At 59.6% G+C, this 27423-nt stretch overlaps 1 protein-coding gene across 1 annotated transcript in view; it reads left to right on the forward strand.

Moving 5' to 3' along the window:
* The window catches only part of LPCAT1 (lysophosphatidylcholine acyltransferase 1), a 37480-nt gene continuing 30375 nt past the window's right edge, over window positions 20319-27423 (forward strand). The window contains exon 1 of the mRNA XM_018065659.1: window positions 20319-20480. Coding sequence (XP_017921148.1) covers window positions 20346-20480 — 135 coding nt within the window. The 5' untranslated portion in view covers window positions 20319-20345. The remainder of the gene's footprint in view (window positions 20481-27423) is intronic.

Consider the following 27423-nt stretch of genomic DNA (forward strand, 5'->3'; position numbering starts at 1 on the left):
CCCGCTCAGCCCGTGTGTCCGCCGCAGGTGCCCTCCCGGCTCTGGAACCCTCCAGACACGCCCACCTCGTCCCGTGGGGAACAACAGAGCTTCCTCAGCAGCCCTTGTGGTGGGCTGTGCCTGGGACCCACCAACATCACAGGCGGCCAGTCTCACTGGGGCGGGGCAGGGCCCTCCCTCCCGGGCCGCGTGAAGAGCCGGAGGTCCGAGCTTACTCAGCAGGTGGCTGAGGTCCAGGCACCCCTGGACACCCTCTCCTCTCGGGGTCAGCGGATCCCCGCTCCCCTCCAGGCACCATCCAAACGGCTCAGGTTTCGAAGGCAAAAGAGGACTGAGAGCTGAATGCCGCAGCCACACAAAGTCCGCGGGGCTGGAGGTCTGCCCAGGCCACGCCCGGCCCCGAGTCTGGGGGCCTCTCACGGCCGGCACACGAGTGCTGATCCCCGCACAGACGGAGCGCCTCCGGAAGGAAAGGAAAGGTGGTCATGAATTCCCAGGTGCTGGAGGCAGTCATGGGGCAGGGTCTCCTCCTCGGGTTCACCCACTGAACCAGAAGAGGGTGCCCCCACCCCACCCCCGGGCTGACCTAATTACAGAGCTTTCTCTCAGGTCCATCTGCGAATCCGTCCCCGCAGCCCAGGCCAGCCGGTACCCTCTCTGTGCAAAGACCGTTGCGAGGGCAACAGAGGCTTTTTGTTGAGCCGCGGTTTCCAGGGCTGAGCCGGGCTCCCGCACTGAGGGTCTTGCTCCGCAGACCGTGGCCGCCTGGCGGGCATCCAGTGGGGGACAGAGGGATCTGTGTGCCCCGCTGGGTCAGCATCACAGCCCAGCCTTGGCGGGAAGGCGGGGCGCCCGTTCCCAAAGCCCTGGCTTGTGTGAATGAGGTTCCGTTTCCCAAAGTCGCCAAAATGTCGTCCACACTGAACGCTCACTGCCGGCCAGGCAGGGTCACCGAAGTTCCATCTAAAATTAAAATACTGCGGAACCAGGAGCTGGTTTTCTTCCTCTCCTTCAACAAAGCCGCATGGAATAACCGAGACCAAACCCTCCCCGTCGGAATCACATTTGGCTGAGAACCGTCTGTGCCAAGTGTCAGCCTGAAACAATCCATCTGCTGACATTACAAACCCCGTGGAAGGCTGGGGACCGCAGAGGTGCTGACGCCACCAGAAACACAGCCCGGGGAAATGAGATGCGCGTTCTCTTCAGCTTTACTCTGAAAGCGGGAGAGCTTGGCCACGGAGCTGCATGCACACGCCGGGAGCCGTCAGACAGCCTGCCGTCAGCATCTCACCTTCCAGCAGAAAATAAAACCTAAGGGTGGAGATTAGAAGTGGGAGACACCATAGTTTCAGCATCAAAAGAGGAAAGCTCAGTGCCCGAAGTGCACATTCCCAGCTACACGCGGACCACCGGCGTGCTCAGCACCCGTCCTGAGCCAGCCCGCCAGCTCTCCTGTGCCCGGGGCCCAGCCTCGTGCCGCCCACCCCCCAACCCCCATCCGCCTCTGTCCCCACTCTCAGCACCACCCCCCCTGCCCTGGGGTCGTTTATGTCCTTTCAACTTTCCAAACAGTGTCTCACCACCTCCTGTGTCTACTGGTCAGGATACACTCCGAGTCTTCGAAGGACCCCGAGTCCCATCCAAAGAGCTGTTAGAACTCTCGGCGCCCTGCTCCTCCTCTTCAGCCCTGACGCTGTGACTGTTTCGGTGCTTCTAGAAAAGAGGAGCGTCCTGCTCAGCTGCGGCTCCCAGGCTCTGCCCGGCAGGCCCTGGCACCAGAGCTCCGGGGTCCCCGCCTGACGGCTCAGGGCTCCCCGCCAGCGTCTTCCCTCACCACCGCCCCCTTCCACGGACCCTCGCGTCTCACACTTCCCAAACCAGATGCTTCTCTACCGAGGGCTCCTGTGTGTTCCTGGATCGCAGGCCAGTGCGTCTCCACCGACCGGGTGTCTGCACGCGGGCTCCCGAGGGGCCTTCCTCCCGCCAAGCTCCACGCCCCGGGCGGCTGGTCGGTCCCCAGCACCGCCCCGCCAGCCCCTCTCACACCATGTCCTGGGGGGTGTCCCCCGCGTGTCCACGAACTGCAGCATCTCCTCATCTCTCCTGCCCCGTGGGGCCCCTCCAGGCAGGGCCTGTGCTGGGTGCCCCAACTCACTTTTCTTTCTCAGAGCCGCGTAGACAGTCTGCAGGCTATCAAACAGTGCGGACACTTTTCCCGTGATGCTCACTGTGATCAAACAGTGCGGACACTTTTCCCGTGATGCTCACTGTAACTTTTTTTTTTGCTGAGTTGTGGCTTTTGTTTTCAGCCGTTTATAGTGAAACTTTTAACATGCTGTCTTTTTTAACAGTTTCTTTTTATGCATTCATTCGGCTCTGCCAGGTCTTAGCTGTGGCGTGTGGCATCTCGTTCCCCAGCTGGGGACTGAACTCAGGCCCTCTGCGCTGGGAGCGAGAGTCCTAACAGCTGGGCCAGGAGGGAGGTCCCTGCAGTGTACGACGTTGTCTCAGTGCACTGGCGTCCCTCTGGCCGGTGCTTCTGGTGGACTTATTCAGAAGTCCTTCCCTACCCACAAGTCACGAAGGTGTCTCCAGCTTTTTAACTTCAAGGTCAGTAGTGGAGCAGTGTTATTGCTCAGTCATGTCTGACTCTTTGCAGCCCCCTGTGGACTGCAGCCCACCAGGCTCCTCTGTCTGTGGGATTTCCCAGGCAAGGGTACCAGAATGGGTTGCCATCCTCTTCTCCAGTGGATCTTTGCCACCCAGGGATCGGAGATGGGTCTTCTGCGCTGCAGGCAGATTCTTTACCGACTAAGCCACCAGGGTCGCACTTGCCACAGTTGGTCAGTAATTCGCTTGTGGGGGGGGGGGGCGGTTAATTTCAGTAGGATAAACATAAAATAAAGTTCACCGTTTTAACCACTGGGAAGCGGACCGCGCCAGGCCATTTGTGTGTTCTCAGCGTGGGACTACCATCACAGGCTGTCTCTTCACCCCCGGCTCACGCATCCTCTAATCCATTTCTTCAACGCACCTGGCCGAGCGTCTCAGCCTCTAGTGAGGCCGCCTGGCTCAGGACGTGCCCTGGGCAGAAGCGCGGGGTCAGGGGACGACTCAGGACCAGCTCAGGGCACCAAGGAAGAGCCCGTGCCAGCCAGGCCCCTCGCCCACACCCGGCCGGTTTCACATCACTCCAGCCGCCCCCAGGCACCGCTGTTTCTAACGCGTCTTCTACGCAGCAGCGAGGCCCATTAGAAGTTGGTGACAAAGCTGTGGAGAAGATGTCGCTGCAGCTGCAGAGGGCCCGCACAGCCCGTCCCACCAGGAAAGGCTGTCCAGGGTCTCGGGGGCCCCTTCACGTGCCCGCTCCGTGTCTCATGGGGCCTGGCATTCATACACCTGTAGGCACTTTCTTAGAGATTCCCAGGTGGCGCTGGTGGTGAAAAAACATGCCTGCCAACTCAGGAGACATGAGACGCAGGCTCCACCCCTGAGCGGGGAGACCCCCTGGAGAAGGGAATGGCAACCCACTCCAGTATTCTTGCCTGGAGAATCCCATGGACAGAGGACCCTGAGTCCCTTGGACAGCAAGGAGATCCAACCAGTCCATCCTAAAGGAAATCAGTCCTGAGTGTTCATTGGAAGGACTGATGCTGAAGCTGAAGCTCCAATCCGTTGGCCCCCTGATGGGAAGAGCGGACTCATTGGAAAAGACCCTGATGCTGAGAAAGACTGAAGGCCAGAGAAGGGGACGACAGAGGATGAGATGGCTGGATGGCGTCACCAACTCAATGGACATGAGTTTGAATAAACTCTGGGAAATTGTGATGGACAGGGAGGCCTGGCATGCCGCAGTCCATGGGGGTCGCAGAGAGTCAGACACGACTGAGCGACTGAACAACAAAGCGCTTTCTTTAAGGAAAAAAGCATGAAATCACAGTAGATTAGGGACGAGATGGAGCATTTGCTGAAAATGAGCGGAGGAAGAGCTGCGCGCCACGAGCTCTAAAGCCGCAGGACAAGGTCTGAGAGAAGCAGGAACCACCCAGCCGGGGCCGCGGAGGCCCGAGCCCGGCCACGGTCACGGCAGTTCAGGGACGCCCCCTTCTGCTTTGCAGGTCCCGGGGAAGGGCTTCCCTCTGACCTCAGCTGTGTGACCTTCTCACCTGGCCTCAGATTCCAGCTCAGCCAGGTCCCGGGTGCCTGCGGGCAGCAGAGTGCTTGCTTGGATCTTCCTCTTCTGGGAGGGTGCGTCACAGAGGCCCACGTGGGTCTAGAGTCTGGGAGTGAGGAGGTCCTGCGGCAGCCGGAACCTCACCCGGGGAGGGGGCACCCCCCCAGTGCCCCCATACTGCAGAGGACGCTCTGGAAGAGGAGGGGAGAGGGGACCTGACGCTTTAGGGTGACTGCCTGGCACCCTGGGCAAGGACGGTGTCCCTGGCCAATGGACACGAGCGCCTCCCGGGGAGGCTGTGCCAGTGGGGTGGGCACCGGCCAGAGGCCGCACCCTCGGGGCCAGGCCCACGGCTTCCGGGCTGAAGGAGGAGGAAGAGGGCTTGCTTCTCTGACCTGGGCGTGTTCTCACCGTGTGGATGGCTAACACGCAGCTGTCGGTGAAGGATGGCATCGTCGTCGCGGCAGAGAAGACCTCTGACACCCTGCAGCCCCCTCACATGCTCCGAGGCCCACTCCCCTCTGCTCACCAGGGACCCTGGCCCCTACGAGGCCGTCAGGTCCTTCTCTCGATCTCCTCAAGCTCAGTCCCCAAGGGAGGGGTCGACCCCTGGGTCCGGCGCCAGCAGCCTGCTCGGGGGTGACCCCATGCCCCCCACATCTGCCTGCCCCATCTTCCTCTCCAGGGCTGTGCTTCCTCTGTGAACCCCATCATCCACCCTGTATCATTCCATCCGTGTCCCTCAGCCAGACCAGACCTGTGAGCATCCCTTTCGGGCCTGGCGGAGAGGAAGCTCACTGGCTCTGAGGATCTGAAAGGGACCAGAGGCAACCTGAGCGTCCCTGACGGTAACGAATTGGTGACGTGCTGATGCCGATGATGTGATTCTGGCAGAAACGTGCAGATCCAAGACTCCAGGGGCCGTTGCACAGCCGATCGAATCAGAACAGAACCCGCAACACTGGTGGAGTGGTGACATGTCCACAGACTTCGTTTCCGATAGAAACTTCGTCGTCGCTAGAAACTTCCTTTACTGCTGAGCTAAAAGAGCTATTTAAGCATTAAGAAAGAGATTTAGGTTGGAGCCTAAGAAACGTGTCATATACAGCACGGAGGGGCTGACAAGCAACGAAGAGGGAGGGGCAAGAATGTCATAAGGGTGGACACACAGGACGGCCCCTCTCACAGGGTCTCTACATTTGGACTTTGGAGACACTACAGGAGACTCTGTCTAATGTCCCCTGCAGCCCCAAGGATGCAGTCACAGGCCCATCAGCTGAAGACAGGCTCCCTGCAGGAAGCCCTCGGGCCCAGGACTGGTGGCCCCCCTCCAAGCCCTGACCCTGAAGACGTAATTGCTTAGACAACAGGCCCAGCAAGCCCCTGCTCTACATCCTTGGAATTCAAACTCACTGGGCCCCCTCTGGGGGCGTGGGGAGACCCATTGCATTTCCCAGCACGGGAACCCCGTTTTCGCGCTTCACGCCCGTGAGGCTCGGCGGTGACTGCAGAAGCGCCTGGGGGAGCAGACCGGAGCTGCACGGGGCTCCCACGTGTTCACCTGCCCACGCTTCAGAGGCTGGGCTCGTTGCCACGGCCCCATTGGGATCCTGCAGGGATTCTTCATGGACACTTAGGCACATGGGGATCCTTAACCCCGGGTCACGCTGCGCACCCCGACGTGCTGGATGCCAGGAGTGAGGACAAGGCCGTAAACCGTTTGGCTGAAGCCACTTCATGAATCGTCAGCATGACAGTTTAGAGCAGAAAGCGACTTGTGAGCGCGTCCTGAGTCCCCGTGCTGCTGTGCCTGGCATTTCCCCAGGCTTCCTTCTAAAAGGCGAAAAGACAGAAGACCCCACTGCCCACCTCGTGGGATTCAGGGTCACGTGATTTCAGACGTGGAGGCAGCTCTGGACACCCTGCCCCCACCCCCGTCACTTCCTCGGGGCAGGACTGACGCGAGGCTGCGCCGTTCACTTAGTGATTTCCTCCTCCCGAGCCTCCCGAATGGCACCGCAGAGGAGGCAAGCAGAGAGGCAGCCCTCCCTACACAGCCCCGGGGAGCAGGGCCGGAGCCAGGAGCCAGGCAGAGCCGGAGCCCCCGGCTGCTGCTCACAGGAACACAGCACCCGTGTCAGTCAGGCATGCGAGCTGACAGCTGAGAGTAGAAGTCCACGTCCCATTCAGAGAAAAAAACCAGCGCGATTTAAGCTGATAGTCAGTTTCAGTTCGGTCGCTCACTCGTGTCCAACTCTTTGCAACCCCATGGACTGCAGCACACCAGGCCTCCCTGTCCATCGCCAACTCCTGGAGTTTACTCAAGCTCAAGTCCATTGAGTCGGTGATGCCATCCAACCGTCTTCATCCTCCGTCATCCCCTTCTCCCACCTTCAATCTTTCCCAGCATCAGGATCTTTTCCAATGAGTCAGTTCTTCACATCAGGTGGCCAGGATTTTCAGCTTCAGCATCAGTCCTTCCAATGAATATTCAGAATTGATTTCCTTTAGGATGGACTTGTTGGATCTCCTTGTAGTCCAAGGGACTCTCAAGAGTCTTCTCCAACACCACAGTTCAAAAGCATCAATTCTTCAGCCCTCAGCTTTCTTTACAGTCCAACTTTCACATCCATACATGACCATTGGAAAAACCATAGCCTTGACTAGATGGACCTTTGCTGGCAAAGTAATGTCTCTGCTTTTTAATATGCTGTCTAGGTTGGTCATAGCTTTTCTTCCAAGGAGCAAGCGTCTTTTAATTTCATGGCTGCAGTCCCCATCTGCAGTGATTTTGGAGCCCCCCAAATAATTATAATATGAATAACTTTATGAAAAGACAGCAGAACACCAGCGCTACTGATTTCCGAGAGGCCACGCTGTGGACACAGACCATGGCAGAGCAGTGAGCCACTCCCAAGCCAAACACAGGCCACGACGTCTCACCTTACGAGAACAGAAGAGCATCCGCGTGGCTGGCGCGATGCGTGAGAAAGACCGGGCTTCACATTTAGGTGAGAGGGTGGCTCCGGCTTCTCCTGCCGACTCTGACAGCGCCCTTCACCACCAGCTTCCGGGGAGCGCCGCCTTTGCCTTGAGAGTAAAAGTCCATGTCCCATTCAAAGACAAAAACCAACGCAATTTAAGCTGATCATCAGTTCAGTTCACACATGAAGATGCTGTTTGCAGAAAGAACCTTGAGACACATCATTTCATGGACCCCCTCAACTTGTCCGAGGCTCCCCTCGTGGCAAAGGCCAGCACCCCAACTCTCAGGCGGCGGGAGGCCCGGCGGGCAGCCTCGTTTCCAAGGCCTAGGTCGGTGAGGAGAGTCACACGTCTGAGTCCCGTCCCCTGTGCTCATGTGCTGGGGATGGGCGTCCAGAGAAACCTGTCCGTGTCACACAAACCCAAACCGCAAACGGGCCCTGGAGGGCAGCTGGGCAGGGCGGGACCCGCGGGACCCCGTGCGAACGTGGTGGAGTCATTTGCCCAGAGAGACGGTGGGAGACGCCCACGTGGACACCCCGCGCCGCGGCTCTTGGAGGAGCAGACTCTCCTCAGTAGACGGCGCTGGTGCCGCTTCCCCCAGTGATGCAGCCAGTGGCAGCAATCACATCCGACTCCCCCCAAAACCCCTTCTGCCGTCTAAGACCCGGCTCTCAGAGAGCTGGGACTGACTCCCCAAGCTTCCCGAAGCAGGGACACTGCGTTTCCCCGCCTTATGAAGACAAACCTGCCGAGAAGGCAGGAGCTGCTTGCTGCCCACCTGAGCGCCCGCTGCTGCAGGAGAGAAGCGCTGGGGCTGGCAGATGAGCCTGACGGGACCTCGGGGGCTCCAGAGGCCCTGCTGCGCCAGGCGCCCTTCCAGACCCCTCCAGGCCCTTCCAGACCCTTCCAGACCCCTCCAGGCCCTTCCAGGCACCCTCACGCAGGCCTCACAGAAACCCTGCAGAAGGGTTCAACCTCATCCCTGTTTCACAGACAAGGAAGGACAGGGAGGCAAGGGGGGCATTTCATCTCCAGGTCAGGCCAGACCCCACGTTGCTGTCTCTTCACGGCAGAGAATGTAACTCCTGTGACTGAGAAAGACTCGGGACTTGTGTCAACTCGTTCCCAGAGCGGAGTCACCACTCGTTACAACAGGGTTTCCAGGATAATCCTTTAATTCTGAACCTGGTCGGGGGTGGGGGGGGAGTGACTTGCTGAGACCGATGCCAGAAGACAGCCCTGCCCGCGCCGGGAGGCCCGCCCTGGCCGAGCAGACGGCCGCGGCCGGCTGGTGAGGAAGCTTTCTGTGCAGCCCGAGGACGACGATGGCAGAAGGGCCGGGTGTTCAGCACGTACTCTAGACGGAGGCCGCTCTCAGATCACCAGATGGCGTGGAGTGCGTGCGGCTTCAACTCTGACTAAACGCACTTTTCGGCACGCTGGCTGCTCACCCAGGCACATGCTCGAAGTCCTGGCTCAGAAGTCCTTCCGCAAACACGGGAGTCACTTTCCACCTCTTGTCTCAGGAGCCACACCCGCTTAATGAGTCTTGACGATCAAGAGGCTCATAGAAGCCCTCTGCTCCAGGTCAAGTTCCCAGCTTAGCAATTTAAGTGCTGAGAATGGGAACCCAGATCCTGTTCTGACCGACAGCCCGACATCAAGGAGCCAGCTTGGAAGATGCTCTGAGACCGAGTGCTTCCACTCAGCAGGGCGCCCTGTTTGCTGAAGCGAGAGCCTCTTGTGCCAAGTGAGCCCCAGGGCCACCATGGGCGCCGGCGCCCCGGAGAGGGGAGTGGAGAGGGCGGAGTGTGAGACACAGGTGTGCACAGGCTCAGGTTGTGAGCAGCGCGCGCAGGTGCCCACCTGCTGTGCCCACTCCTCCAGGCTGAGCAGGGGATACAGCTCCACCCCCCGTGCAAGAGGCCTTGCTGAGGACCGGACGCCCCGCACTCGTGTGCCTGCAAGAGAAGCCCAGGGAGGGCGGGGGCCGGCTTGCATGGACCCCACCCCCACCCCCCAGGCCTGAGTGGCCGGTGTCCTCACCTCCCCGCTCGCTGCCCTCCTCCTGGGCCTCTTTCCAGACTTCCTCAAGAGTCCAGTCCTCCTCGGAGAACTCCCTGACCCTCCAGCAGGAGTTGCTTCTCCCTTCCTCAAGTTTCGGGACCTTTCCGGCACCTCTTCCCCACACGCACCTGCTGGGCCCACCTGTGACGGTGCAGGTGTTGCCCCCGACTGGGGGCAGACCCACATTCACAGCCCAGGCTCCCCCTCCCCACCAGCGCCTGGGGCCTTCTATACGCTGCTTAGATCAGGAGTGTGGAGGCATATGGCACTGCACCTTCCAGAAGAAACTTCTCAGGTCTCCAGGTGAAACTGTTCTCCTCTTTTTCAGACAATAATATTATATGACCAAAATATCTCAGGAGCTGAGAGCGAAGGTGGCGTCTTTGAGATATATCTCCTGAAGCCTGACAGTGTTCTCGATCTTGGAAGTGATAAAAGTGCTCGGGAGATATCAGACCAGCCAGGGCAGGAGGCCCTCCTAAAGGAGAGAAGGGTGATCTTTGGGGATGAAGTGGTATGGGAAGGGGTGAGGGGAGCCAGGCCGAAAGGTCTTCTAGGGACTGGGAAGAGAAACAAGGGGATTGGAGAGGAGCAGGAGAAGGCATATTCAGGCGCATTAAGCGGCCTCTGCATCAGCGCCCAAAGGTCAGCACCTGCATCTGTGTCCACACAAAAAGACCAAGAGCATATATTGCGGGTTTTGCTTAGGCTGTGTGTGTGTGTGTGTGTGTGTGTTTTGGCCCGGAGATTTTTTAGTCCAAGCATCCCTAGTGGCCTCTATATTCATTAGGATTAAGTTTCTGTGCAAGTAACAGAAAAATCCCAAACAATCACTTAAAGATGGAAAAGCTTACTTCTTCTCACAACCACAACTGCCAGCAGTAGCCACAGACGGTTGGGAGCATCCTTCATGTGGCCCAGGACTCATGCTTCTTCTCTTGGATTGGTCTGCTAGCATGCCTTCCACTCCCAGAATCGTCTCATGTCCCAACATGGAGGCTGTGGCTCGAGCCGTTGCACTCCCCTTCCAGCCAGCAAGAAGGCACCCTCTCATCACACGCACCCTTCAAGTCCCACGAAGCTTGTGCTTGCATCCCGTCTGCTGCCAGAGCTTACATTAACCACGCCTGGGGCAGGTGGGCGGGGGAATGCAGTCTGCTCTGGCTGGCCAAGCTTCCCTCTGAAACGTGCCTGTCCTATTGCTAAGGAGCTGAGGCCAGGTGTGACCGGGCCTCTGACCCTCCTCACAGTGAATCGCCTGCTTCAGGAACATGCCCTTCTTCTGAAACATGAGGTCTCTCTTTGGAACTTCGACTGTAAAAATATTCCGACGCAGTATTTCTCAGTGCCAACTGGAAAGAATTACTATAAGCAATTTTTCCATAAAAGATCACTCCTTTGAGAATGTTGTCATATTTTGCTTTTCTGACATTTTGGGAAGCAAAGTTACACGCAAACATTTGCGCTGCAGTTGTAATCTGTGAAGAAGCTGTGCCTCTAGTTTCAAAACCTAGTTTGCGCCGAGGCCCACAGAAGAGCGCGTCATCTCGGCTCACGTTTCAAACTGGGGAGCCCTTGCTCCATGCCGAAAAATGGAGCAGGTGATGCTGCTAAGGGAAAGGGGGTGGTGGTGACCAAACTCCCAGGGCCCTGCGTCTCCGTGAAAGGGGCTTCGGATCGCCAGCTGCAGCCTCAGCGTTCCCCCAGGTGGGCTATTAAACGACGGCTGGAAACTACACAGGAGATGGAGCATCGTGTCGAGTACCTAGATTCTGACTTGAGGCCCAGGGTCTTTATCTTTGAGGAAAACAATCTTGTCTGGAATCTGCGTGTTGTAGAGACAGGACCTCTCTCTGGAAGGCCACCTGCAGAGACAGGTGACCCAGGACACGGACCACCCTGACTCGTCCGCAGGAGGAAACAGCTTCAGCCTTCACTGGTCTCAGTGAAGTGACTGGATCTCAGCCGCTGTCTCCTGTGCGGCGATTGTCCTGTCTATGAGATGGCTCTAACCTAGTCCAGGTGAGAGGGACATGGATGAGGGGTGGGCGGGTAGGAGAGGCCAGTAGAGACGAGGGAGACTGGGGAAGCTGCTGTCGGGGTGGATGAGGTGGGGGCGCCGCCAGCCCAGGGAGGGTGGGCAGAGACTCCAGGGGCATCTGGGGGCCCAAGCAGGAAGGCTGAGAAGGAGGGGGTCAGCAGAGAGATGCCCTTGAGCGTCCAGGGACCCGGGCGGGCCGGGTGGGTGGTGGGAACGTCTCTGGGAGGGCGGGCAGCCTGTGCCAGGTAGTGGGTTCAGGCGGTTCCGGGTGTAGCGGCTCCAGCCCATGGGGCCCACAGTCCAGAGAAGGTGCCTCTGCCATCCTGCCGCCTCCAGAGCTCCCAGGACCGCCAAGGTGCCACAGGCAGCAAACCAGTACAACGGGACCGAGACGTGGTCCGGCCGGCCCCTCCTGGGCAGCCCGGCTCTGCCCGAGACAGAGACTCCCTGGGCCCGTCCTCGTCTCTGCCAGGCCTGCGGGGTAGGAAGGGCCTGAAGGCCACCCACCCAGAACTCAGGAAACACCGAGGGAGCCGTGTCCTTTTAAGGAGACGTCAGTTCCGTAGTGCACAGAAGCAGTGTCTTCCTCGGGTTTCCACATTGGGCTGTGCTCTCTGAGACCGCGTGGAGTACAGAGAAGATGCCTCTCTTCACTGAGGACCAGATGCTTGCAGACACGTGCAAGAACTCTCGGCTGGCTGACGCTCAACGTGTGGACGGGTGGCAGTCCCCAAATAGGTGATATTTTCTCTTCTTTCTTCAGATTACATCAGTGTCGAGTTGAATAAGGAAGCTCCTTATTCAACAGGGGCTCCTTCAGAGCCTCAGAAGCACACCCGCCCACACCGTCCCCTCTGCCCCCTGCCCTGGGGAGGGGCCCTGGGGAGAAGCCCCCATGGCTCTTGGGGGTTTGTGCCGCACAGACACCTCCTCACTCAGAACACACCAAGGACTGGCTGGCCGGTGGGTGCCCGGGGCAGCTCGGCCAGCAAGATGCGTGGTTTGGAGAATGAAGAAACACCGCAGTGAGCTGGGCGCCCGGGCATCTTATGGCCGGGTGTGTATGGAAAACCCTCCCAAAGGGGTCACCGAGCGAAGTGAAGAGGGAGAGGGTACTGGTGGGGGGGGGGGGCTGTGGTGACCCCAGGCCCCAGAGCAGGAGGGGCCCCGAGGCCCACGGCAGAGCTCGTCCAGGGCCGGCGTGTCCTGTGACTCCCTGAGCCGCCTGCAAGGGTGCCCGTGCCGAAAGGTCGCTTTGGGACGCAGGGGTCTTCGCTGAGCTGCTTCCACTGAGGTGACGACGCCCAACCCATGGGGCATGGAGTTCCGAGCCCTGACCTCGACCGGTGACGGAGGGGATGGCCCGAGGGGCCAGGTGCAGCCAACACAGGCTGTAGTCCATCCTTACCATCTATTCATGCATTTCGCCAAAAACTGCCCAAGATCAGCTGGCTGCAGCAGGGTGGACTGACCCTCCTCCCGCCCCCCAGCCCCGCAGAAAGACGTATCCAGGTCCTGACACCCGGTACCATGGGAAAAGTGTGACCTTGCTTAGAAACAGTGCCTTTGCAGATGTAATTAAAGTAAGACGTTAAGACGAGACCCCCCTGGGTTTAGAGAGAGCCATACACCAATGACTGGTGTCCTTCTAAGGGAAAGAGGGAAGGGACTTTCTTGGTGGCCCAGTGGTTAAGAGAAAGAGGGAGACTGGAGACCCCAGATACTACCCTTCAGCTACAAAAGAAACTGGATCCAAGTCTAAAAAAACACTGACAGAAAGAAAACTGCACACCCAGAGGGCTTCATGGGAAATTCCACCAGACTTTTAAAGAAGAGATGGTGCCAGCTCCATATAAACGCTTCCAGAATTTCCAGAGTACTGAACACCCTGTCGAAGGGCTAGCACCGCTCTGATCCCAAACCCAGACATGGTTGTTACGGCAAAGGCGGCAACGCCGTTTGTGAATATGGATACAAACCTTTAAAATGTCTGCAAACAGAAGCGGACAGCGTAAGACAAGGACTACACGTCAGCCCGTGCCAGAAACCACAGCGCCGTCCACCGTCACGCCTTCTCCCCAGAGCCACACTCCTCACCAGTAGGAGAGGAAGACAGGAGAGGAAGGCGTGAAACCGCCTCCATTTGCAGAGAACGTGGTTTTCTGCTTAGAAAGCACAGAACCTGTGAAACAGACAGTGGGCCTTTCAGGTGGGTCCAGTCAGCTCCGGACGCGGAGTCTGTCTGAGAACCGCACTGCGTTCCCGTGTGCCAGCGATGGACGGTCAGAGCGGACGTCTTTCCACCAGCGTGTCCCGCGTCACACAGGGACCGGCACTTGATGTCTCGCGTTCCTGTTGTGTCCTGCTCTTTGCAACTCCATGGACTGTAGCAGGCCAGGCTTCCCCGGAGCTTGCTCAAATTCATGCCGTAGTCAGTGACGCTATCCAACCACCTCATCCTCGCTCGCCCTCTTCTCCTTTTGCCCTCAGTCTTTCCCACATCAGGGTCTTTTTCAGTGAGTCAGCTCTTCCCATCAGGTGGCGAAAGGATTGGACTTCAGCTTCAGCCTCAGTCCTTCCAATGAATATTCAGGGTTGATTTCCTTTAGAATTGACTGGTTTGATCTCCTTGCAGTGCAAGGGACTCTCAAGAGTTCTCAGCACCAGAGTTCGAAGGCATCGATTCTTCAGTTATTGGGAAAAGTCAGAAACTAACACAGTATTGAGCATCAGCTACGGTGCTGTTCAGCCACTCAGTCACGGTGGGCAGAGCAGACGGTCCCAAAACAGAGGCACACATGTGCGGTGGACTGCCGACAGACACAAAGGCAGGTCTGTGGAGAGAGGACAGCCTTTACAATCAACCGTACGGAATCACGGGTGCCGCGTGCCAAAAACTGCAACATCTCACAACACATGAAAAGCGAGCTCACAGGGACTTCCCCGGGCCCGCGGTTAAGAGGCTGCCTTGCAATGCAGGCGACTTGGGTTTGACCCCTGGGCGGGGAAATAAGATCCCTGTTAAGCACAGATACTTTCAGGTATGACATTAAAATGCATGATTCACTTAAAAAACGACCATGAAGGACAGAACTCAAAATAAGAATAAATGTGATCAAGCAGAGGCTTGTCCAGAAAAACAAGGTTGGTTTAAGGTTGGACTATCAACTCCTTTAATTCAGCATATTAAGAGGACTGAGGAGAAAAGCTAGATGATAGATCTTTGACAAAATGACAAAAATTCTCAGCCAGCTCCAGCTGGGACTAGAAAGGAAAGTCCTGGACTTCACCGAAGGTGGCCGTGCAGACCCTCGGCTGAAGTCGAGATGGGACGTGTTTCCCACGACTGTGAACAAGGCCCCACCTCTGCTCAGCATTGCGACCTGACGCCACAGTCAGTGAGGTGACAGAAAATAAGAACAGAAGGCATCGTGTTCGGAGGGGAGTGTGAAACTACCACGACCCACAGGGAGCATGACGGGAAACGGAGGAAGCCCTGCAAACAGGCCGTCAGAACGCCTGTGAGTCCACCAGGGCTGAAGCACACAGCATGAATCCAGTGGCGCTTCTCTGTGTGAGCAGCAAACTTGCAGAGACCGAGACTGAAAAACAGCCCCGCTTGGGATTTCCCTGGTGGCCCAGTGGTTAAGACCCGGCGCCACCACTGCTGGGGCCCAGGTTCATGGTCTGAGAACTCAGATCTCACAAGCTGCAAAGGTCAGTCAATAAAAAAGAAAGAAAAGAAAAGAAAGTCCCATTTACAAGGGCATCAGAACATAGACTACTTAGGGGCAGAATTAGAAAAACACAGGCAAGACCTATAAGTGATAAGCAAAAGTTACAAAGCACTGCTGAGAAAAATTAAAGAAAACCTAAATCAATGACATAAATAGCATGTTCAAGGACAGACAACAGTATTACTCAGATATTGATTTTCCCAGATTAATCAGTAGATTCAACAAAAATCTCATCAAAACCCCCAGCAGATGTTTTGAGACATTAACAAATGGATTCTAACATTTGTAACGGAAGTGAAAGGCTCTGGAAGAATGAAAACAACCCTGACAAAGAGGAACGAGGCTGCAGGACCCACGTGATCTCATTTCAAGACTCACCACAAAGCTTCAGCAACCAAGGCAACGTGATGTTAGCAAAGGTTGTCGGCATACAGGTAAACGGGACATGGGGTCCAGAAATGAACTCGATTCACGCCACAGAGTTGCCAAGGTGAGTCAAAGGGACACACATGGTCTCATCAATAAATGGTGCTGGACACCCCGAGAGAAATAAACGTTGAGCATCTGCCCCCATCCTCTCCACAGGGCCTCAAAGCAGAGCAAAGTGTGATCCATCAAAGACACACATGAACCAGGCTTCATCAAAATTCAAACCGTCCTTTTTGAGGAACGTTGTTGATGCTTGGAATCCACACCGACACTCAGGGGCTCACTGTTCCTGTGATGTGCGGTTTGCGCCCTGCACAGGCTGGGGTCCGTCACTCAGCTGCGACGGTGGGGGAGTTGGGGGGCTGCAGGAACCCCCACAGGGCCCCTCCCCCCCGGACTAACCTCACTCAATCTCCAAGATCAGCAGTCAGCACTGTCCCTTCACGCAAGTCAGGAACAAGTAGAAAAGTAGAAAAAGGGATAAGAAACAAGATTCCTTTATTTTGCAGCTGCAAGATTACAACAAGTCCAGGACTCAGTCTAAGAAAACGCGGATCTTTATGTAGAAAAATTTGAATGCTATCAAAGAAGTAAAAGAAGACCAGTGTAAACGGAAGCGTGATCACATTGTGAAAGATGATGTTAAACTTGCAGTGTCTGTATCTTCCGCACTAACAATGTTTTAACACAGTACTCTGACGTCTTGTGCAGCAGGAAACGGCAACCTACTCCAGTAGTCTTGCCTGGAAAATCCCCTGGGCAGAGAAGCCTGGCGGGCTACAGTCCATAGCGTCTCAAAAGAGGTGGACACGACTGAGCACACTCTGATGTCTCGGGGCCCGGCTGACCCGAGGGACCACCCTTAGGGCTGCTTTCGTGGGGCTCATCCTTCCAAAGCAGACGGGCCAAGCCAGAGCCCACACCCAGCCCTCCGCCATGGGGCTCAGACTCGCAGCCACTGTCATAGCCAGCAACAGTCCCCTGGGATGAGCGCCAGGAGCCAGGGAGGTGATCCACAGCAGCCAACTCCGGGCCTGCTCACCCCACCCGGGCCGTGCCCGCCTGCGGGCACCAGGTGGGCAGAGCTGGCCCTCACTTTCTCCCTGCCCTCGGCCTCCTGAGCAGCTGGCGCTTCCCCAGGGGCCCCGAGGCTTGTCACCACTCCTGTCTCCGGGGACCCGTGGGACCCGCTTCTTCCTCCAAACCCATCTTCCTGTATCTGTGTATCTCACCAAATACAAAGCAAAGCCCAGGTCCCCTTACAGCACATTCTTACCAAAGTAATATAGACACTCCATACACTTCAAGACCAAACTGTCAGTGGGGGTTTTCAGTGACTGCATACACTGATTCTATGCTGTTCAACAGATAAGTCCTGTCCCACTCTTTGCGACCCCATGGACTGCAGCACGCCAGGCTTCCCTGTCCTTCACGATCTTCTGGAGCTGGCTCAAACTCAAGTCCATTGAGTCAGTGATGCCATCCAACCGTCTCATCCTCTGTCACCCTCTTCTCCTCCTGCCTTCAATCTTTCCCAGCATCAGGGTTTTCCAATGAGTCAGCTCTTCCCATCAGGTGGCCAAAGTATTGGAGGGAGTCTCGGCTTTAGCATCAGTCCTTCCAATAAATATTCAGACTGACTTTAGGATTAACTGGTTGGATCTCCTTGCAGTCCAAGGGACTCTCAAAAGTCTTCTCCAACACCGCAGTTCAAAAACATCAATTCTTCAGTGCTCAGCCTTCTTTATAGGCCAACTCTCACATCCGTACGTGACCACTGGAAAACCATAGCTTTGACGATAGGGACCTTATCAGCAAAGTGATGTCTCTGCTTTTTAACACGCTGTCCAGGTTTGTCCTAGCTTCTCTTCCACGGAGTGAGCGCTGTGGCTACAGTCATGAAACCGATTCTATATTTGGATGGAAAAGCTGAGTTCTATGAATCATTAAGACAGCTCTTCTTCTTCAGTTTGGCTGCACTGGGTCTCAGTCGTAGCACGCGGGATCTTCGCCATGTCACTGGGGATCTTTCGTCGTGACCTGCAGGCTCAGTTGCTCTGCAGCACGTAGGATCTTAGTTTCCCCACCAGGGATCGAACCTGTGTTCCCTGCATTGGGAGGCGGATTTGTAACCACTGGGTAGTCAGGGAAGTCCCAAGACAGCTCTTGAAACAGCAACTGGAACTCCTGCTACTGGTGACCGTGGCACCTTACTCCACAGGCATCGAGATTAGAACAGTGTGGAACCGGCACAGAAGCCAACAAACCGATCCAGTAAACAGGGCGTCCAGAAAGAGCTTCATGGAAACACTGCTGTGTGCACCCAAGGCAGGGCAACGGCAGGGAGACTGATCACTGGTGTCGAGAGCATCCGTGTACCATGCGGACGAGAAACATCTGCAGACGGGTTAGAAACAACCCCGAGGGGCAGATCCAAAACCGAACATTGGAGCAGAAACGAAAGGGCCGCTCTTCCTCTTCCTCAATAGCTCTAGAATTCAAAACATAAACAACCCCCACCACCCCCAACAACCAGCAATAGGCGAGGCCCAAGAACGCTCGTGACCTGGAGCCGGAGGTGCAGCGCCTCCGTCTCCAGCCCCAGCAGGTGCGTGCAGACAGCGGCAGGTCTGAGCTGCGTCCCCGGAGCACAGCCAGCGCCCCTGGGTCCGAGGGTCCTGGAGGTCCCAGGCGACCGGCTTCAGTGGTTCAAGGACACACCAGGAGGTTTCACCAAAACCAAGAAGCGAGGGCCCAAAGATAGTTGAAGCCTTTCTTCTTCGTCCACTGAAAGGAGCTGCTGTAACTGCCCACCAAGAGCAGCTTCTCCCGACCAAGCTTCTGCAAACTTCCACGGCACCGTGAAAACCAGAGCCCGCCTGGGAATGACCAGTGTGAAACGGCGAGCTTCCTGGCCCCCGCCCCTGCCCCACCCAGTTCCCAGCCTCCTCATGGGGGACCCTCGCCCCCAGAGGCTCCCCCGGAACCCATCCCCTGGTCTGGGACCCTTCAGGGATTCCACTTCCCCTGTAGGGGGCTGGCTTTCTGCTTCCTGCCCCCAGACCCTCCCCCAGGGAGCCTAACCCCCTGGATCCTAGCCCCCTCCCCAGGCCTCCACCTCCCTCTTGCTCCTCCAGCCAAGCTTTCCCACTGCCCACAGCAAGTGGGTCTCCACCGTGTCGACAACCACGGAGTGGCCATCCCAGCTCTATCCTGGCCAGTCCTCCCAAGGGGATGACCCCAGACTCACGCCTCACTCCCCAGCCCAGCTCTCCCAGAGGGCGGCCCTCCACCCTCCCCAGTCACTCGGGGCCAAGCAGGTTTCGGCCTGTGGTCAACAGGGACGCGCCTCCACCTCCTTCCGCTCCGCCTGCCCAGACCCTTGCATGGTCCCACCAGCCCTCCACGCCGTCAGAACAACGGCAACTTAATGTCCAGGAGGTCAGCAGAGGGCTAGTGGCCTCAGAGAGTCTCCCACATCCAGCAGCACACAAGGTCAGCATGGTGCCCAGGGCGTTTGCGTGGCCAGGCACTGCTCTGCCGGCCTCTTTCAGACGCGACTCCCCAGATTCTGCGGACTGGTCACTCACCCAGGCGAAGCGTGAGGCTTCGGGGAAGCCTGGACCCGGCCTGCACTTTGCCTTCTGGACTAACAACTCCCGTAGGATGCCAGAGACTTCAGGGGGGATCCCCTCCCCGCAACGTCTCTCCACGGAAACACAGAAGGGCCTTCAGTAGGACGAGTCTTCACCATGTCACCTGGTAACGCCATCCGCTGGGTCATCGGAGGCCCGACCACTCCCTGACTCACTGCCCAGGCCCGGAGTGGCCCGGAGCCCGGGCCTTGGCAGGCCAGCCAGGCAGGGCTGTGGTTTCAGACGTACACATGCCAGCTGATCCTTGCTCAGCGGACACCCGCGGCCTGGCCCTCTCCATCTCCTGCCGTCTGGGCCGCAAGGACAGACCCGCAGAAATGTAGCTGTTCGTGACACTAAGGCTTTGAGGCGGCTTTGAAATGTATAGATTTTTAACAGGGTGTACTTTCAGTCGCCCTAGTTAGCACTGCGCCCACCACGAACCAGAGACCCCAGTGTCCCCCACTTCACCCACAAGGTCATGCCAAGAACTAAAGTCATTACCCCCTTCTCAAACCACTGGGTCCCAGTCAGCAAACGCCTGGACCCTGTGATCGGGGTGGACCCCAGGCGTCTGGGGTGAGGCCTGCCCTTCGCGGCCGCTGGTCCCCCGCCCAGAGCCGGGCGAGCGGGACCAAGCAGCGCGGCGGGGCGCATCTGAGGAGGACCCGGGTCTTCGGCGGGCATGCAGTGGGCCCTTACACACGCGGCCTGGCCGGGCGCGGTCCAGCGGTGTTCCTCTGGTTCTGAGCGGACAGCCCGGAGGCTCGGCGCCCCCAGCCCGGGGAGCGAGCGCCAGCCGCGCCGGCCGCCCCCACGTGGCTGCAGGCGCCTCCTCTCCCGGCCGCGCCCCGGGTGGGCGCCCTGAGCAGCGGAAGGGGACAACGTGGCGGGGACCCAGGGGGCGCGCCGCTGAGGCCCCGCCGCCGCCACGGGCTCTCGGCCAGGGCCTCGGCGCCGCTCGGGACCCGCCCCCAGCGGTTCGCCGAGCAGCCCCGGAGCGGGGCGTCGGGCGCAGAGTGCGGCGCGGGGCGCGGGGGCGGCCTCTCGGCGCCCGGGGGGCGGGGCCAGCACACGCCCCGCCCCGGCCCGCCCGCCCCGCGCCCCCGCCCCGCCCGCCCACGTCATGCAGCCGCCCGTCCCGCGCCTGCGCGGCCGCGCGCCCGGCCCGCTCCAGCCGCCGCGCATCCTCGCTCCGCGCCCCGCGCCCCGCGCCCCCCGCTCCGCACCCGGCCCGGCGCCCCGCGCCCCTCGCGGCGGGCGGCGCGGCCATGAGGCTCCGGGGACGCGATCCTCGCGCCGCCCCCTCCTCCAGCGCAGGGGCCGGCGACGCGCGGCTGCAGGCGCCCCCGGGGCGGAACCCCTTCGTGCACGAGCTGCGTTTGGGCGCCCTGCAGAAGGCCCAGGTGGGTGTCCGCCGGGAGCCCAGGCCGCCCCGGGCCCGGGGCCGCGCCGAGGCTCGGGGATGCGCGGCCGGAGGGGCCCGGGAGGGGGACCTTGGGCGCGGCCCAGCTGCGCGCTCCCCGGGGCCCGCTACCGCCACCCTTCCCTGCGACCCGCAGCGCTCATCCCCCGCCGTCCGCGCCCCATCCCCGGTTCCCGCCGCCAGCGCCCGGAACCTGGCTCCGCATCCCTTTTCCCCAGGTCCCCGCCCCCGGCTCGTCCCCCCTTTCCCCGATCCCTGGACCCCCCGTACCCCTTTTCCCTAGCCCCTGCATTCCGGCCTCGGAGCCACTCCCCGCTGGGTGGGCGCCGCGCGGTCCCCGGTCCGGGCGCCCGCTCCCGCCGTGTGCAGGCCCCGCGCCGAACCGGAGCGGCTCCCTCTGGATGTAAGTTTGTCGCTTGATGCGCTTCGCGTGTGGGGACCTCGCTGGTCCCTGGAGTCGGTGCAGCAGCGGTGGGGGCGGACTCTGGGGTCCTGAGGTGACGGCAGAGGGGTTTTGGGGGGGGTTCTGGCCTGCCCCGGTTCCAAGTTGTTCTGGGGGATCCTGGCGCTTGTCTAGGGCCTGAATCGGTTACACAAAAGCAGGTCCCGCCTGGTGAACAGTCCAGGCGCCTGCTTTCCATACGCTCTGTCTGTGGGATGCTCTAGCCCTGACTGGGGGCCCCTCGGGGGCGCCCCCCTCCATCTGCCCTGCCTTCTGCTGCCCCTGACCTGGCGGGCCGCTTCTCTGCCCTGGTGGGACCCCTGAGTGGACCACGCGAACTCCGCGTGTGAGCTGTGTGCCTCTCGGTAGGACTGCCCACAGGCCGGCCTGTCTGTGACCCCAGAACTACCTGTGGGAGGAGCGGAGACTTCCTGTTCCCCCCGGGTGGTCTAGCCCGTGGGGAGCACACCTCCGTCTGCGACAGCTTTTTGTGGGGAGATCGGGGTTTTTAATGTGCAGAGTAATTCATCTGAAGTAATGTTAAGCGAAAAGTTCTTGAAGTCAGTCTAAGGTTGTCATTTCCCCAGATGCCTGCCTTTTTCTCTAAGTGCCAACTCAGCGGGCCTGGGCACTGGAGGCCCGGCCTGGCCCTTCTCCCCGGCGTGTGGCTGAGGTCAGGGAGGAGCAGGCGGGCCGTGTTCTCACCACCGGGCAGGGCAGGGGTCCTCTGCGCATCCCTAGTCCCCAGGCAGGGTCGGGGCTGAGTCCATGTTTCTGTCCAGAGGCCTGTGGCACCAGGCCTGACGCGGGGTGTGCGGTCACGGACTGTCCCCGTGCCAGCCCACGGGAACGTCTTGCTTTTCGCCAGCAGCGTCCTGCACAGGTTTTCCCCTTCGCGTGCTTAGCTTGCAGAGCCGACTGGCCTGTCCACGCAAGGGCAGCCTTCCTCTCGAAATCAGCACATAAACGGAATCCTCGATGTCCGAGGGAAGGGACATCGCTTCCCTTCATCCTGAGTTGGGACTGACCGGTTCAGTGCCTGTGTTTACCTGTTGGCCTTTGCTTGGGGGGAGGGACTGCCGCCTGTCTGGGGATTAATGACCCCTGGGCCCATCTGTCATTTAACGGCAGATCTAGTGAGGAGCTTAAGCATCTCTTGGGACAGGAACCAGCAAGTTGAGATCCGAGAGCTGTGACTCGTGGGCCGTGGGGCCCTCGCGTGGAGGTGGTGCTGCTTTGCAGTTGGGTGGTGGTCTCCTGTCCCACCTGGGTTTGGGGACTTCCCACTGGAAGCCCCGGGCCGAGCGCACCCCGCAGCTCTGGCGCTTCCCCATTTCTGAGCCCCTGAACTGGTGTCACGGAGAGTTTACTTCCTGGATGGCAGCCTGGTTTCCCGAACACCCTGGAACTGGGCCCCAGGAGTCACCAGGAGGGTGAGTCCAGGGACAGGCCTGTCCAGGGGGCCTGCGTGCAGCCTGATCCCCCAGAAGCGGTGGTCTTGGTCTGGCAGAGCAGCAGCAGGTACCTGGGGGCTTGTCTGGATGCAGCCTTAGTTAGGGGGGCCCTCGGGGAGGGGGGCAGGCACGCTCCCTGGCTGCTCACGAGGAGGAGTCTGGTTCACATCCGTGGTGTGCCCCTACAGACACACAGGCCAGGCCCCAGCCTCTCCCCCACATCTGGGTGCTCCTTGCACCCACCCTGGGCAGCCCTCCATCCAGCCCCTTCTGGGACCCCCAGGCCCTGCCTGGTGGGGTGGGGAGGATGGGTGAATGGGGAGGCGGCCTGGCCTGAAGCCCATGTTCTTGGGGGGCTGGTGATACCGCAGCTGGGAGTGGGTGCTGGGGTCCCTCCAAGAGTGCGAGTGTCCCAGGGCAGGACCAAGCTCGGCCCGAGGCCCCCGTCACCTTCTGACGGCCAGGAGCGCAGCCCTGAGCCCCAGGCAGGTGAACAGCTGGGCCGTGTCCCCGCGTCCAAGCGAGGGGCCGAGGCGCAGGCCCTGTGCTGTCCCTGGACTCCAGGCCACGTGGGCTGGCTCTGGGTGGATGTCTGACCTGCCCGCTTTCTCCTCCGACCTGCTGGGAGCCTCCTGTGACCCGCACGTCATCTTCCGGAAGGGTCCGCGGGAGAAGCTGAGCTGTGGTCAGTGATGGGGACTGAGAAGGGGGTCAGGGTGGCGGGCCACCGCTGCCGCCTCCCCGCGCTCTGCTGTAAATATTTATTTGGCTATGCCAGGTCTTGGTTGCAGCCCGTGGGATCATGTTCCCACCCAGGGATGGAACCCGGGCCCCCTGCGTGGGGAGCTTGGAATCTTGGCCTCTGGACCACCAGGGAGGTCCTGGGGCTTCTCCCGAATCACGCTCTTCTGTCCTGGGAATGCGCACGTGCAGTTTTCTCTTACCCCGCTCTCATCTCTGAGCACGGAGCTGAGTACAGTCAGCCTCACTCCTCACTGATAGGGCAGGATTTTGTCCCCGAGAGCGGACCCTGCCCGCCCGTCCCTGCAGGTGCCCAGGGGTCTTAGCAGGGCCTCCACAAGCCCCGGTCACCCGGGTGGGCTCTGCCCCCCACCCCGGGGCCGTCACACATGGACAGAACAAGGGCCCGGGGCCCTCACCACACGGATGGGACGGGCCCCCACCCCGGGGCCATCACCACGCCCTCGCCCCCACGGCCAGGCGAGCGCTCGAGGGCTCCCTGCAGCCTCAGGGCGGGGCTTCCTGTGTCCCATAAGCCCCTGTCTCGGTGTGAGTTGTTCTGAAAGGAGCCCAGAGGCAGTGTGTGTCTGGAAACCCCTTGCTGAGGCATGTGCAGCTGTGCCCCCTGAAGCCCGCCTCACCGCCCAGACACCCATGCTGGTTCACCAGGCTGTGCTCATTCTTACACTGCTCCAGCCTGCGAACCAGTGTGTGTGTGTGTGTGTGTCTGTGTGTCTGTGTGTGTCTATGTGTGTATTTGTGTGTATATCTGTGTGTGTGTCTGTTTCTGTGTGTCTATGTATGTGTGTCTGTGTGTGTGTCTATGTGTGTGTGTGTCTGTGTGTGTCTATGTGTGTATTTGTGTGTATATCTGTGTGTGTCTGTTTTTGTGTGTCTCTGTGTGTGTCTGTGTGTCTGTGTGTTTGTGTCTGTTTCTGTGTGTGTGTCTATGTGTGTGTGTCTGTGTATGTCTGTGTGTGTGTATCTGTGTGTGTATCTGTGTGTATGTGTGTGTCTGTGTGTGTGTGTATGTGTGTGTCTGTGTGTGTCTGTTTCTGTTTGTCTGTCTGTGTGTGTCTGTGTGTGTGTCTGTTTCTGTGTGTCTGTCTATGGGTGTGTGTGTGTGTCTGTGTGTGTATTTGTGTATATATCTGTGTGTGTGTATGTCTGTGTCTGTGTGTATGTCTGTGTCTGTGTGTATGTCTGTGTGTGTGTCTATGTGTGTGTGTGTCTGTGTATGTGTGTGTCGGTGTGTGTGTCTCTGTGTGTGTGTGTCTGTGTCTGTGTGTCTGTGTGTGTGTCTGTTTCTGTGTGTCTGTCTATGGGTGTGTGTCTGTGTGTCTGTGTGGGTGTCTGTGTGTGTAACCGTGGCCGATCGTCCCCCTCCCTGCGATCTCAGCCTCCCGCCTCTGGGCCTCCCTCCTTGCGCACCGTGTCCTTTGTGGTGCTCCGCAGGGGTCTTGAGCGGGGACGTGTCCGGCGGCCTGGGGCCTTAACAGTCCCAGAGCCAGAGGAGTGACTTTTTTTTTTAATATAAATTTATTTATTTTAATTGGAGGCTAATTACTTTGCAGTACAGTAGTGGTCTTGCCATACATCAACGTGAATCCGCCACGGGTGTACACGTGTGACTTCTTTTCCCTAAAAAGTTAGCTGCCACTCTAGAGTTGTTTAAACACTTTTTTCTGGACCTTCCCGTCCCCCGGGGTGGGGACACACAGCTGGACTTCACCGTGGGGGGGCTGCACGCGGGGTCCCGAGGCCCGGAGCAGGAGGATGGGCCGCCCGGCGGGCCCCAAACCCAGCCACCCTCGGATCCCAGGCTGGCAGAGCAGCCTTGGTGCCAGGACCCCAGGGCGCTGACAGGCTGGGCCAGCCTTAGGTGGGGGCCTCTCCTCTGGGGTCCTCTGCGCCCCTGGCCAGCCCTGGAGGGCCACAGTCCCTGGTCCAGAGCAGGCGGCACGACCCCCCCAAGGCAGTGGGCGCTTCTCCCCAGCGGGGAGCCCCTGCTGCTGCTGCTCCCACAGCCGTCGGCCGGGCCCTCCCCTGGGACGCCTGCCTCCCCTCCCGCCAGCTCCCTTCAGGCTGCTGGTCGGGAGCCTGCGATCACCCAGCATGGAGCAGCCGCGCGGGACGCGGGGACCCCACCCCATTTCCCCACTGTCCCCAGAGGAGTGATCGCCTGGCCGGGGGACAGGCTGCCCAAACATCTCTCTCCTCCCGCGCCCGTGACCAGGGCCCCAGTGTGCCCAGTGGGCGCGGCGCTGCCTGCAGCCAAGGGGGCAGAGCCGGGACGTTAGGTAGGGGGGGGGTCTGTCTGCTACTGGGGAAGTCCCCGCCTGGGGGTCACCTGCAGCTGGAGGGAGTGTCCCACCGCTGTGATCAGAGCCAGGATGTGGTTGGGGGGAAACTCCTTGCATTTGGGGGATGGGGACAGGATGTGGGCCTGGACCTAGATATTTGGTTCAGGGCCTCTCCAGCCTGTGGGGGTGGGGTTGAGCTGGGAGGTTCGGTGGAGGGGGCTCCTTGTACCTGAGGGCGGGTTGGTGTAGGAGGTGCCCAGCTGGGAGCCCGGCCCCCACCCCTGCCCTCCTGCTCTGGGCAGGTATTTGCTAAACAGGTGAAACCCGCAGGAAATGCTGCAGGTCTTGAACTTCGAGATTCTTTTACTCAAACCCTGCGGTAAAGGGCCCTGCGGAGCAGGCACGTCCCGAACCCCCCCAGCATGGCCTGGCTCTGGGTGGCTCTGAGATGGGGGTGGGGGGCTGCTCCGAGCTTGTCAGGCCCCTCCTCTGCAGGCAGCCCTGCTGCTGGGCTCTTTCCGCACCCCGCTCCCCCCACCCTCATTCCCACGGCTCCTGCCGTTGCTGGCCACCTGCCAGGGCACCCGCTTCAGACCGTGAAAGTGTAGAAGGCGTGTCCTTAGAGCCCCGAGGGCAGCGCTCCCGGGACATTGCCAGGGCCTTGCAGACTGGTAACCACGGCCTCCGGCGCTCAGACCCCGAGGTGCCTCAGCTCCCCCCAGTCCCCTGCTCCCGTCTCCTCAGGGAGACGATCCCTGAGGCTGCGGGACACCTGGAGCCCGAGCTTCTGACCTATCTGGGAGGAGTGCGGCCTCCTGCGTCCATTTCTGCAGGTGGGGCACTCAGGACTGTGGACTTGAAATTCCAGGATGTCCCGGCCCGACCGGCCAGTCGCCTGGGGAAGCAGCTCAGTGGCCGCTGTGTTTCTGAGCCCCATCTCTGTGGGACCGTCAGGCCCAGGAAGCTGTCCTCCTGGGCACGGGCAATGCTGGGCTCAGGGGACCGGGCAGCCGCAGGAGGGCTCCAGCCTGGGGTTGGCTTCACTGCGAATGTCACGCCCAGAGGGGGCAGGGGCTGAGGTCACAGTCACCAGGGCCCCGGGATGCAGGGGTCCTGAAAACCCAGACGAGCTGAGATTTTGTACAAAACTTGAGTAAGTTGGGAGAGCAAGGAGAAGGCCTGAGAGGTCACAGGCAGAGCCTGGAAGCCAGCCTGGTGGCTGCCCTGCCCACCCACTGGCCCACCCGCTCCTCCAGGCCCAGCCCCACGTGCCGAGCTCTCCCCTTGCTCCTCACATACTTCCTTCCATCTTCACTTAAATCCTACCCATTATAATTCTAGAGGCCTTTCTCAGCTGCCCTGGAGATGTGGAGTCCACGTGGCAGGCGGCTGGCTTGTGGTGGCCTGAGGGTTCACCCCCATGCAGCCTCCTGTGTCCCGAGGGCTCTGCCGGCCCCTCCGTGCCTCCAGCGCTGCAGTCCCCCGGAGGGCCCCAGTGGTCCCACCACGCTCACCGCAGACCCTGGGGTTGTTTTTCTGACTCCTTCCCCTGTGGACTGTGGGTCTCGCTGCCCCCAGCTGCCCACGGGGTCTGGGAACTCAGGGCCTGTACGCGCTGGCCCTCTGAAACCATCACTGTGGGGGCCGTGGGCCAGAGGGGCAGGATACACAGATGTGAAGGTGTGACCCTCCCGTCCCCTGCCCCAGACCAGTGGCTGGGGCTGCAGAGTCTCACACTTAGGGTCTGATCCCCCAGAGAAACGTGTGCAGAGTCTCACACTTAGGGGTCTGATCCCCCAGAGAAACGTGTGATGACCAGGGCTGCCCCCTACGACCCCATCATCAGCTGCCATGTGCCAGGAGTGTTGTGTGTGGTCATCCGGAAAGTTGCTCTGTGGTTTTTTCTCCTGTGGGACAGGTTTGTAAGCTCGGTGAATTACTGAAACACACCCGTCCTGTGGAAGCCTGCAGCCTCGGCGATCC

The sequence above is a fragment of the Capra hircus genome, chromosome 20 (assembly GCF_001704415.2).
Source record: "Capra hircus breed San Clemente chromosome 20, ASM170441v1, whole genome shotgun sequence".
NCBI classification, from domain to species: Eukaryota; Metazoa; Chordata; class Mammalia; order Artiodactyla; family Bovidae; genus Capra; species Capra hircus.